This window comes from Schistocerca gregaria, chromosome 1, assembly GCF_023897955.1.
Source record: "Schistocerca gregaria isolate iqSchGreg1 chromosome 1, iqSchGreg1.2, whole genome shotgun sequence".
Classification (NCBI taxonomy): domain Eukaryota; kingdom Metazoa; phylum Arthropoda; class Insecta; order Orthoptera; family Acrididae; genus Schistocerca; species Schistocerca gregaria.
In genome coordinates this window covers 402,004,955-402,017,977 of record NC_064920.1, presented here as the reverse complement: position 1 = coordinate 402,017,977, position 13,023 = coordinate 402,004,955, and the positions used below count along the sequence as shown (strand labels likewise).

Sequence of the window (13,023 nt, the reverse complement as noted above, 5' to 3'; positions counted from 1 at the left end):
ACACACACGCAGACACACACACACACGCAGACACACACACACACGCAGACACACACACACACGCAGACACACACACACACGCAGACACACACACACGCAGACACACACACACGCAGACACACACACACGCAGACACACACACACGCAGACACACACACACGCAGACACACACACACGCAGACACACACACACGCAGACACACACACACGCAGACACACACACACGCAGACACACACACACGCAGACACACACACACGCAGACACACACACACGCAGACACACACACACGCAGACACACACACACGCAGACACACACACACGCAGACACACACACACGCAGACACACACACGCAGACACACACACACGCAGACACACACACGCAGACACATACATGCTCGAGGCAGGATCGAACCTGAACCACCTGGCCACACCGGCCAGCTTCGAACCGTTAAAATGTAGCAGACTGCGAATGGTGTACCACAGATTAGAATTTCTTTAAGAACTAGAGACAGTTTCGGTGTGCCCGACTGTTTCTAGATGTTTTTAACTCTTACCATTCACGACACAAGCACGCTGACGTCAGGATTGGATCAGTTAATCTTCTAGAAAATTTGTACATTCTCACCGCCCTCTTCACCCGTGGTTCGATTTGAATGAAATGACCCTATTAGAGGCAGAGAGGCGCTATTATGCATGTCCAATTTATCGGATTTGCTCTGTTGCGCACAATTTAAGCATCCTCACACCCTCTCCCCTCCCTCCCACCTCAGATCCCTTAATCTACAATGGGTAATGAAAAGCTTAATCTAATTAGGCATAGGGAATTAGTTTTCGAAATACCATGCGAAATCGGTCGCTGGATCAAATTAGGAACTCCGAATCTTCTAATCACTTCTCGAATAGAATCATTTATTGGTTTTTATTATTCAAGGAAGTTTTAAATATTCTTTTATGGACCGAACTGTCAGCTATTCCATAAATGTGAGTGAATTCCTTCCGTCTAACGAGTACAGGGTATAAGTGTGCTATGAGGTGATCCTTTGTCTTTTTAATCTTGCGATTTGTCAGTCTCATCTCTTGGAAACCTATTTAAAATTTATATTGTGGAATACTGCGTAGTTTTTTGAACAATAGCTAAAGACGTGCTCTCAAAAAGTATTTCCTGCTATACAAGGTGTCGCATCTAACTTTACCACCTCAAATACCTCTTGAACAATAGATACTCAAAAATTGTGTTCACCAACACGAACGTACGCCACGGGCTTAGGAAATCAAATACTATGCCAAGTTTTAGAACGTAAACTAATACTATTTCCAGCACAAACTTTTATATTTTTAAATGGACACCCCTATTTCGTATGCAATCAATAGCACGAAAAACCAAAAATAATGGCGTTGGTTGCATCGCAATACATTATTTACGTTCCGAGAAACTGCGAATCAAAGTTGACGCTTGAAATAAATGAAGCACACAGCTAGCTCACTTCATGAGAGACTAGCGTGCACGTCACGCTGCCTGTGTCAGGGGGCTCTCACAATGGGAACGAATGCACAATCCACAAAAATAACCAAGTAACACGTCCAACGCAAAACTACGTTTTTCAAATTTTAAATTTATGTTTATTCCAGCGAAATGACAAATAGACCTACCATTAGAGATAACACAAATTCACTTTGCTAAACATATTTACTAGTGCCCTGTCGCCCACAAACTATTGTGCATTACAGCCAACATAGAAAATACACCCATATCTTTACCAATGAAACCGTCACGTCAACATATGTTGGAAGTGCCATCCGTTTGCATCAAACGTTTGCAGACGGGTAACCAGAGAGTTGCACAAATTTTGGAGTTTCTACAGATATTGTCGCATACGCCGCAGTATTGTGACGTTGCATATCCTCTGTCTTTGGGTGTTCGCTGTACAAAGTCTCACTGCACCCCAGAGGAAGAAGTCTAATGGTGCCAAGTCGGGGTACGGTGCTGACCATCTCACAGTACCTCCCCGCCCCATCGACCTATTTAGAAATGTCGCGTCTAGGACGTCTCTAGCAACTTTCGCATTGTGTGCAGGACATCCATTATGTCGGAACCACATTGGACTAGTTTACAATCTTAGATCCCCATGAGGAGAGCTAGTGTGTGTTGAAATGATGCATATCGCAAGCCATTTAATGTTCCACAGTAATAATATGGTCCTACAATACAATTATCAATGATACAGCACCAGACATTGACACTACTATCGCTGATCAACTTTGCGAATCCAGTGGGGATTTTGCACAGACCAGTGCTGCATGTTCCGCAGATCCACATTACCATGATTTGTAAATGAAGCATCGTCCGTGAACAACGTATTGCTTAGGAATACTGGATTACCTTACAACTGCTGAAGTGCAAAACGACAGGTGGTTCCCGTATAGTTTTTGGTGCTGTGATATGGAACGGGTGAAACAGTGACGCAAGATTCTGCACCCACTACAGTGGCTTATGCCTATACCTTTTACAATTTCTCGTACACCCAGCTGAGGATTGTGCACTATAGCAGCAGGAGCATGAATTTCGTTTTTATTTCCAGTACCCGGCATTGTACGTCGACGTTTTGTGGGAGCCCAGCTTCCTGTTTCCGTGTCTTTCAGATGTACCCAATGGTTCGACGAGACGGACACCGCCGATCTGGGTAGCGTTCGGCACACAGTCACAGCTGCAGATGCATTTCTGTGACATTCGCCATAAATTAAAATATCTAGTTTTTCTTTAAACTAAAGGCTGGCATATCTACTAGATGATGGCAAATGTAACAAGCCACAAGAAAACGTTGTAACCTGGGAACGTATGTGAATTACGTGACAATATGAGAGTTCAGCAGACCAGATTAGGATACACTTACACTGAAGGTAGAGGGTGCCGTAATGATATTTGTATATTTAAGCAGGATACAGGCGTCAGTACATGCAACCCGTGCTCTGAGCAGAACACTACATACGATGCATTTCATCAGATGTGACGCCGTTGCTATCCTTTACAAGCCACATATTTCATAATTTATGTGGTTTAAAAATGTGAAACCAAATGTATTACCACTAATTGTACCTCTAGTTCTCATTTCGCAACAAACATTATGCGCATGACATCCATCATTCTGATACCACACTATTTGATACATTATGAGAGGTGAATGGGTTCAAGTTAGGTACAGCTCAAGAAGGGCTAAACTATTACTCTTTAGGAGTCCCATCAATGAAATATGGGCAAATCATGTGCTGTCATACAGCACCACGCCATACAGTAACACTCCACTGGCGTACGTCAATCACATCACCATTACCGGCAGCGTGACGTGCACGCTTGATCTCAGGACATGCGCTAGCTATACTCCATTTATTTCAAGCGTCAACTTCGCTGCGCAGTTTCTCGGAGCGTACATGTGATTTTTCATGTTATTGATCGCATACTATATAGGGGTATCGATTTAAAAATACATAAGTTTGTGTTGAAAATAGTATGTTTACGTTTCTAAATTTCGCATAGTATTTGGTTTCCTAAGCCCCTGCCGTACGTTCATGCTGGTGAAAATCGTTGTTTAAATGTCTGTTGTACCAGAGATATGAGGTGGCAGACTTAGGTCAGACCCTGTAAAACACACACACACACACACACACACACACACACACACACACACACACACAACCTTAGTATCAGGAAACATTCGCTGTGCGGGAAAGAACTACGCCTCAGTCCAGGCGATATGACATGCTGAGATGCCTCGTTATGCATGAGGTTTAAATTTTTCCTTTTCTACTAACTGTTCACAACATTTTCCAGACAGTATCCACGTAGTCCGCTGAATGTACTTACAAAATTTTATCACTATGACACAGATCAGGAAATGTGACGCCATAAACAATAAGAAATGCCGTACCACGCATTTTGTTTCAGTACGTTTATTCTTTACTACTGGGACACTTCTACAGTCTACGTAAGGAATTCCCTGACACCTGGCAGCGACTGACAGCTTTCAGCTGCAAAGTGCAAACTGACAACATCTAACTTCTGCCCAGAATAACTATGTTGAGAACGTATTTAGTGGACTGGGCAGCGCGCAATGTGGTCTAAAGATTAAGAGTAGCCGAGGTGAAGGATATGGTTAGTGTAAATGAGAAAGTAAGTTTGTATTGATACCATAAGTAGTGAAGAATGACTAGGAAGCACAATTACACAGGTTGGTCGAAGCAAGCAAATTATCCTAAGTAGATCACCACTGATAATATTTTCTTAGTTCGAGGAAAGATCTAGTAGTCTCAAAAATTACTATGAACTTAAGCTCCTGGGACTGTAGAGGATTGCATAACATAGCAAGGAGACAACTTTAAAAATTTGAAGTTGAAGCAGTATAAATGTGATGCTACGAAAGATTGCAAATTTAGTAGACAAAACGTACCGAATCCGGAGTTAACAGTACGCAAATGAGGCCATTACAAAACTCATACCAGAATAGACAATTGAACATTTCTCAGCTATCAGTAAAGTAAGCCACCCGAGTACTAGAGGGAATTTACTAACTTTTAGTTACGCGATAAATCACGAATATGAAAGCTGTGATCTCAACCACTAACTTAGGGATTAAAATTACGAGTAACTTAAATTGGACCGATCGCAATACTGTTGGTAAAGCAAACTGAAGACTGCTATTTATTGACAGAATACCGAGTAAATGCAACAGGTCTACAAAAGCGTATGTACACTGCTTACATATCCTGTTGTGGATTATTTCTGTAGAGTGTGGGATCTGCATCAGATAGGACTGACGGAGGATATCGAGAAGTTCAAGTAAGGGCAGCACGTTTTATATTATCGCGAAATAGGGGAGAGCGCCACGGATACGACATGGGAATTGTGGTGGAAACAGAAGGCATTTTGCGTTGTGGAGGAATGTTCTCATGAATATTTACCAGTTTCGGCTTATGTGAAAGCCATGTTCAGAATTTTTTGCCCCCTACAGCCGGTGCTGGCGGCTCTTCTCGTGGTACCAAGGCCGTACCCATTTGATTGTGGTATCGCTGGAAACCTAAGAGCCGCCAGCACCGGCCACAGGAGGTTAAAAATTCTGAAGATGGGTTCTACGTAGGCTGAAAACTAAACATAGCATTGTGATCTCCACTGTTCATTTTAACTTAAATATAGCATCACGTCGCTTCTCTCCATAAACTATGTTTATGTTCTCTGAAAGTTTCAATCACTAACTTTCTCCTCAGAGTGGGAATTTTTTTGAGCCTACTTGAAATGGGATAGAACGATCATAGAAGATAAATCAGAGCTCGCACAGAAAGATGTACTTGCCCGATTCTCATACGCGCTATTCAAGAGTGGAAGGGTACAGAAGCAGCTTAAAGGTGGTTCGATGAACCACCTGCCAGGCTCTTGACGGTGAACTGCATTGATGACGCAGACGTACAGTAGACGTGAAGCGCAGCGCCAGCCGCGCAGCACTTGCCTCCAGAGGATGTTGACGCCGTGCTCGGTCTCGCTGGGCACCTCTCGCAGAACCTGTCGCTCGACGCGCACGCGCAGCTCCGGCTGCCAGCGGCACAGGTCGCCCCACTCCTCTGAAGCCATGCTGGCGCGCAGCAGAGTAGCGTCGTCCAGCATGCTGCAACATACGGGCCGCCGCCCTCTGACATCCCTACGTTTTCACTGCAGGATTCTACACTGGTATCCAGAAACAAATTAACCCCACCGCAACTAATGGCCTCAGACGATACAATGAGAAAGAATTTCTGAGAACCTAAACTGGGACGAACCTACAAAAATCACAGTCCGTACCCCGGATAAATACAAAATCACGTAAGTTGCCAATCATGTGAGTTTCCGAAGGATACAGCAACATGTCTACTCCACTGTTCGATCCAAATTCATACACTGGAGGGGAGGAAGCTTATTAAGTATCAGTTGGGTGTATTTCCCTAATGTGACCACAGCTTTTTTGTGACACCTATTCCAGCTCACACACTGCCCGAAGTCCAGGCAGCGAGTAGCCCGTCAGAAAGAACGTAGACCAAGCATGGAAACAAAGGTGTACTGAGCTGTGGAAAAAGAAAATGGAAGCAGTGAATGGTATAAATTTAATACGTGTCATATCTAGCATAAGGCGTAGACGTGTCGCGGTTGTGCGGCCACGGTGTTAAAATCTCGCTCTATATTTTCCCCACAAAATTACGAACTTTCCGTCCGGTAATTGACATGTCTGTTCGCTGTATTCAAGTCTATTTGTCTTGGCGACGTAACGAAGGGACCTCAAGACGCACATACCTCCGATTTGTTCCACACATGCAGATGTTATGCCTCTTGCGTTCGTTTTTGGAAGTTTCGATTAACTCATTCGTTGCAACAGTTCACACCCGTTTGTTTTCATTTCTATGAGGTCTATGCGGCATCTCGCGTGCTCTCTCTATTCAAATTTATTGACAATATATTCTTACCCCATTACTCATTCTGATGAATAGTGAGATGACATGCCGCAGAGAGCTCACAGAAATGAAAAATAATTGTGTGTGAACTGTGTTACAACGAAGGAATTGAAGAGTCAAAGCGCCCGAAACAGAACGCAATAGTCTAACATTTTGTACCTGCGTAGAACAGGTACGACTGGACGTCCCTTCGTTACACGTCGCTGTTGCAAGCTGACATTTTGTGGAAGAAAATTAGATCGAGTGAAATTTGTGCCCTGATCTCCTCCGTCGAAATCTTACACCTTGACCACACAATTAAGACGCGACTTCTATGAATTATGCTAGCTATTGCACATAAAATTTAGACCGTTCACTGTTTCTATTTTGTTTTTTCCACAGTTCAGTACACCTTCCTGTTTTCATGCTTTATCTGTGTTCAGTTTCTGATGGACTATTCAATTGGGGGGGGGGGGGGGGGAGCGATGCGGAGTTTCGCTTGAGAGAAGTGCTGTCAATGAAAACGGACAGATCAAAAGGATATTCCTATTAAATGAACACTAGCCAACTAATCTGTATCAAGTATTTATTGGGTTGTAAAGTCTACTCAGTTTTCGGGAGCGGAATCCCGGGAATCTAGAAGCTCCACGGAATGTAGAACAGGATTAGAAATTCTACATTGTGCGAGGTGAGCTTGGCACATAGGTAGTCTTCATTTTCTTAATTGTGGTTTAGCATCAGCCTGGGCTAGAGCAGGCAATGTGAGGCTGCAGAAAGTTTCTATTGAGGCACTGGACTTCAAGCATTTCAAACTGAAATAACCTTATTTTCGTTTAATGAATATTGTTTTTCAGTATCAGACAAAATTCAAGGTCAAAGGTTATCAATGACACGATTCACTGATTTTGTTACCCTGAGTTAAAGTGAAAATTACATGATCAGCTGAATGAAATGAACAGTCTAATGGGTACAGAGTGTGGATTGAGAGTAAATCGAGAAAAGACTAAGGTAATGAGAAGTAACAAATGAGAACAGCGAGAAACATCTGGACTGATGGTCACGAAGTAGATGAAATTAAGGATTTTTACTACGTAGGCAGAGCAAGAACGAAGCAGACGTGCACTGGCTAACAGCGTACTCCCTGCCAAGATAAGTGTGCTCGTATCAAACAGGCCATAATATGAGGAAAAAATTTGAGAATGTGTGTTTGCAGCATGGCATTGTGAAAGACTGTGCGATAATCGGAACAGTAGACAATCTAAGCATTTGGTGCGAGAGACGAATGTTTAAAATTAGGTGGACTGGTAAAGAGGAGATCCTGTGGAAACACTAAGAAGAAGTGAGAATATGAAAGCACGTCTGTTAAGACGTCAGGGAAATACTACCATGGTAATAGAGGGAGCCGTAGAGGGCGAAAACGGTAAAGGAAGAGATTGGAATACATCCAGCAAATAGTTGGACGTAGGTTGCAAGTACTACTCAAAGGTTGGCATTAGAGAGGAATTCGTGGCGGGCCGCATCAAACCAGCCAGAAAAGTCTGGACTTAAAACTGACTACCTAGACAAGGCTGCTGCAAAGAATCAGTTCAGAAGTTTAATCTCTGTAATTTCCTATGAAGTGGATGCATTAGGCGTTATTGTATTCACATAGCACCAATAAACGTCGAGAATATAACAGCACAGCAGGCTGATCCAGCTCTGTATGTGCTATGTTTCGTGACCAGAGGATAATCATGGTACCTAGCAAAAGGAAGAGGGACGCCAACGAGGTCATCACACAGGAGAATGGTAAGAAAATCGAAATTAGAATTATATTAATCCCTTCAGCTGCTAACGATCGTTGAGATATATCAACGGGAGCAGGTGAATACGTGTACCCCGACCGGGACTCGAACCCGGTATCTCCTGCTTACATGGAAGGCGCTCTATCCTACTTTTTTTGTTGGTCTTTATTTTGTTCGTTGCATATGTTCGTGGCGGACTTCTCTTGACACCCGTTCAGGTTGTTCGTTTATCTGTTCAGTTTTTTTTTTATTATAGAGGGTAGCTAACCCCGAGCTACAGTGCCGGCGTCGGTGGCTCAGATGGATAGAGCATCTGCCATGCAAGCAGGAGATCCCGGGTTCGAGTCACAGTCGGGCCACATTTTCACCTGTCCCCGTTGATATAGATCAACGGCCGTTAGCAGCTGAAGGTAATAAACTAATTTCGTTCTAGACGGCTGCAGGTCATCAATGGTGTCTTCTCTCTGGCATGTCTGAAAGAACAGACACCATATCCATGTAAGTGTAAGGTAAGAAAATCGGTAGACTCCTTTCAGAATGAGCATCCCGAAATTTTATTTAACCAATTTATTGAATTTATGAAACAATGAAAATGGATAGCTGGACGGGGATCTGAACCACCGACGTTCAGAATGCAATTAAGTTGCTTTAGTCAGCACGCCTCATCAGCCGATAGACCACGTAGTAACAACCTGGGACACGTTGCCTGCGCCAGGTATGGACTGTAGCTTCGTAGGAACACCACTGAACTGCACGAAGTGTCACATTTAAACATACTCATGTAACACGTCACACCAGACTATTTTATAATTTGTTTATTCGTGGTGAAAGTGCACATATGATGTCATCGGCCTTTCTGTTCCGTGTACCTGGGGTCTCGTTATGAACAAATCGGTTGAGGGTAGCAAGTCACGTCTTTATCTCTTATGCTTTCTAAGTGAGCTGAATTGGTTTATCTTTAACTCAGCAATTTAAGCTGTGCTATTAGTTCCCATTCTAACTGCAACCTCTGAAATCGCGATGTGTTATGGAAGAGTATTTATGACGACCAGGACTAAATGCATTACATCGTAACTAACCATATCCGTATTTCAAAAAACTAAGTAGCCATTCTCATTGGCTGTCATACACTATCACCAGACCGACTACCACAACGAATTGCCGACAGCAGAACTGATCGGATGAGGACATACGAAACTGCAGTTTAGAATTATTCATTGTAATCTCTTTACATTACACGATTTAGGACTGACACGCGAATCAGTGCTAAATTGGATTACGTGCAACCATGACGTGGCAGCTTCAGCTATCTTTAACGAGGAAACATTCTGTTAAAAGAACGCACTGCCCGTAAAGGCAGTCCAGAGGTAAACTTCTGTACATTAACACTATTGTAAATTATACTTTCATAAACTATGAGGAGTGTGCTGACGCTTATACCATCAGCAATAAAATTGGATTAACTGATCTAGCTGAAACATAAGTGTAACGCTGCCCACCTGAAGATATGCCAATAACGCTGATATTACAGTAGCCAGTTTCTTTTACAGTATTTGTCAAACATTTGACGTAGTGTAAAAGCGAACTTAAATGTTAACCGTCAGATTTTTGATCAAATCCAGCGCCTAGATTTGATCAAAGAAAGTGATCTGTTCAGTGCAAGAAGAAATTAACCCGTCTTTTACGGATATAATATTTCTGAGGCGAGCGTTCTGCTTCCTGTTATGAGCCACTTTCCTGAACACATGAAATGTACTCTCGTCCATTCACAACCAATTTTCATACGGCTTACAGCTCGCTTTACAAATTGTTTTTAATACTTTTGCTATGAAACCGTCAAAACTACGACTTAACGGAAGTAAGTTTCCTCTTTTCTGCTCTTCCTAACGTAAGTGCAATAGCACACGCAACTAATGAGCATAGTACCGAGTCTTCGTCGGCTATTCTGAAGGAACTACGACGAAATATTTCCCTTTTTGCGCCACGTCCAAGACCTTCGTCAAAGAAATTTGATACTCTAATTTCGACTTCAGTGTGCGCTTCTTGTGGACAGTGCCAGTATAGTGCGATTCTACAACAGTACCATATGAGCGCCAGGCGCAGTTAGCGGATCTGCATCGTCGTCTCATGTGGAGGCTGCTACCCACACTCCCGTTGTAGTACACGTGTGGAATATTTAAACAGGGATGGCAGGAATGTTCTTTCCTCTTTTTATTTAAAAAAAAAAAACGACTGTGTTAACGCAGTTCAGAGAGTTGTCACTTGAGAATGACAATAGAACTGAAGTTGCGATCGCAGTGAATAAAAACGTTTATAACCGTCCAAGCGAATATATTGTTTGTAGAGTACTGCAGGACTCTTGTCGCAAGTAAAATTACTGAAAAGCCATCGGTACCCAAGCGACGTCGAATCTTACTGATTCTACGGGTTACCAGATCACTACACGCTAACAAATTAGAAGCACTGTATCAAGCTGCATTGATAACGCATCAAAAGACATTTTCTCTTTGTACGATTTTAGTTTTAGACGGGTAGTGAATAAGGGGTGCCATACCACTTCACCTAATTTTTAAGTGAGATTATGGTAACATTTCTTAATGTTTAATTAACCCTATGGAGAGCAACATTCTGCGTTAAATATGTTTACGGAAGTATGCCACAACGCCATTGGTCTTATTTGAAATAATATGTGGAACGTTTACCTCGTTCGTGCCTACGACAGCGGTTATGTACGCAAATTACAGGTGTTTGCCTACAATTGCAAGTGGGGATTACAAATTATAGGAGTACGCACTTAAACATCCCAAATGTGCAGCTTGTGTGAAATGACTGCGGTTTCCCAACGGGCAAAGTGGAAGATTTAATTTCCTTAAATCTGTGGCGGCCGTCTGTGCTCTGTACACTGGTGAAAGCTTTTAGCACTTACAACGGCATTACTTTCCTATACAGCAGAATCTACACTGCACGTAATGGGACTTCTTTTCCGAAAAATACGTACCTCAGGATTTTGCGTGCCAAGGCTTCTGGGAGCCGCAGAAAGTAGTCGTCGGGGAGAGGTTTGACATTCTCCGCCGGCTCCACAGCCGCCGCCGCCGCCGCCCCCGCCGCTGCCGCCTCTGGTACCTCCGCCGCCACGGTTGGCACCGTGTCCGGGGACCGAACTCCCGTCCCGGTGATGTCTGACAATTCAATTTCCACCGTGTCTAGAGACCCAAACGGTTCCTCGCCCAGAAACTCCAACCAAGCGTTAGCATCATCCGTAAAGTCAGTGGACCAGAGACTTCGCCAGCACTCCCTCACACAGTCAAAACAGGATAACAAGCAACCCATAGTCGTGCAGTCGTGCGCAATTCCCTGCCCTCTCTTCGCGAACTGCGAATGGGTCCCGTCAGTTATCAGCGGTGGCGACGGCCGAATAGACACTATCCCGTGCAGCAAGTTCTTCCGCAGTTCAGCGGGTGTGACGTCAGCTGCGTTCCCAAAGAAAGTAACAACAGACGGACCAGTCGCCGTGACGCGGTCAAATGTCGATGTCGTAACATGCAGAGCTGACAGTGCATTACTAGCTCTTTGTTCTGGGGTGCTATTTCCCGCAAATCTACGACTGCATTCTATAAATTTTGTTGGTATTGGCAAGCAAGATGCAAAGCCACAGTAATTTTCGCCTGTTGTACAGTAACTGTACTGTCCGCCTCCGGTATCTGAATGGCGCCAGCACGGTAGCTCAGCGTGGTCGATCAGAGAGCTGGTTGGCCTCTGTAATAAAAAACTGAGTGGAAGGAAGAACATACGAACCTGACTGGCTGTCATGTGACGTCCGCAACGACCAAACGCAGCTATAAAACGAACAATTTTTTTTTAAAAAAAAGAAAAATAATGGTCAGCGCGACAGACTGTCAATCCTAAGGGCCCGGGTTCGTTTCCCGGCTGGGTCGCAGATTTTCTCCGCTCAGGGACTGGGTGTTGTGTTGTACTAATCATATCATCAATTCATCCCCATCGACGAGCAAGTCGCCGAAGTGGCGTCAAATCGAAAGTTTTGTACCATCATTTCTCTTTCGTTGTCACAACCGGAGGTTACTGACTTATGATTACTTTGTAGTTATCCAGCATCTGCTGTAACCTGTCAATTCAGCAACACTCAGATTGAATGTTTCTATTGCTGAATAGAGGAGATGACTCGACTCTTACTTTCCACTCGTTACAAACTGAAATTAAATGTGAGTTTCTCATCTAGCGCAAAAGCTGACTTGCGGCACAACAACGTGATTTTGGAGATACAGCAACACATACCATGAACAAAAATCAAAGTTATCTGACCTGTATAATTAGATAAAAGGAACAACTTACACTCAGGTAATTTGGCAAAGACCATAAATTACACCGATAATCTCAAATGCAGGAAAGACTGTAGGGAAATGTGCGCTATTCAACATAGAGTGCTGGAGGTGGCTGATAAATGGAGACTAGCTACCAGAAAACTTCATGGTACTATTGTCACATCACTGGTAGCCCAAATACTCGGTTTGAAAGGGGTGGTTTCGCACAATAACCAATGATAAACGAAGGTTTAAGGCGACTTCCCGAAATGTGCAGGATCTTTCGGAACCAATTCCTACCTGGCACACACACCGAGCGAGGTGGCGCAGTGGTTGTCATACTGGACTCGCACACGGGAGGACGACGGTTCAAACCCGCGTCCGGCCATGCTGATTTAGGTGTTCTATGATTTCTCTAAATTGCTTCAGGCAAATGCCGGGATGGTTCCTTTGAAAGGGTACGACCGACTCC

The 13,023-nt window shown here is 43.7% G+C and overlaps 1 protein-coding gene across 1 annotated transcript in view; it reads right to left on the bottom strand.

Moving 5' to 3' along the window:
• The window catches only part of LOC126350473 (uncharacterized), a 15,481-nt gene extending 3,796 nt beyond the window's left edge, over window positions 1-11,685 (bottom strand). Inside the window, exons 1-2 of the mRNA XM_050002522.1 lie at window positions 11,231-11,685; window positions 5,493-5,652 (exon numbers count right to left, since the gene is read on the bottom strand). Coding sequence (XP_049858479.1) covers window positions 5,493-5,652; window positions 11,231-11,562 — 492 coding nt within the window. The 5' untranslated portion in view covers window positions 11,563-11,685. The remainder of the gene's footprint in view (window positions 1-5,492; window positions 5,653-11,230) is intronic.
• Between the last annotated feature and the right edge of the window lie 1,338 nt (window positions 11,686-13,023).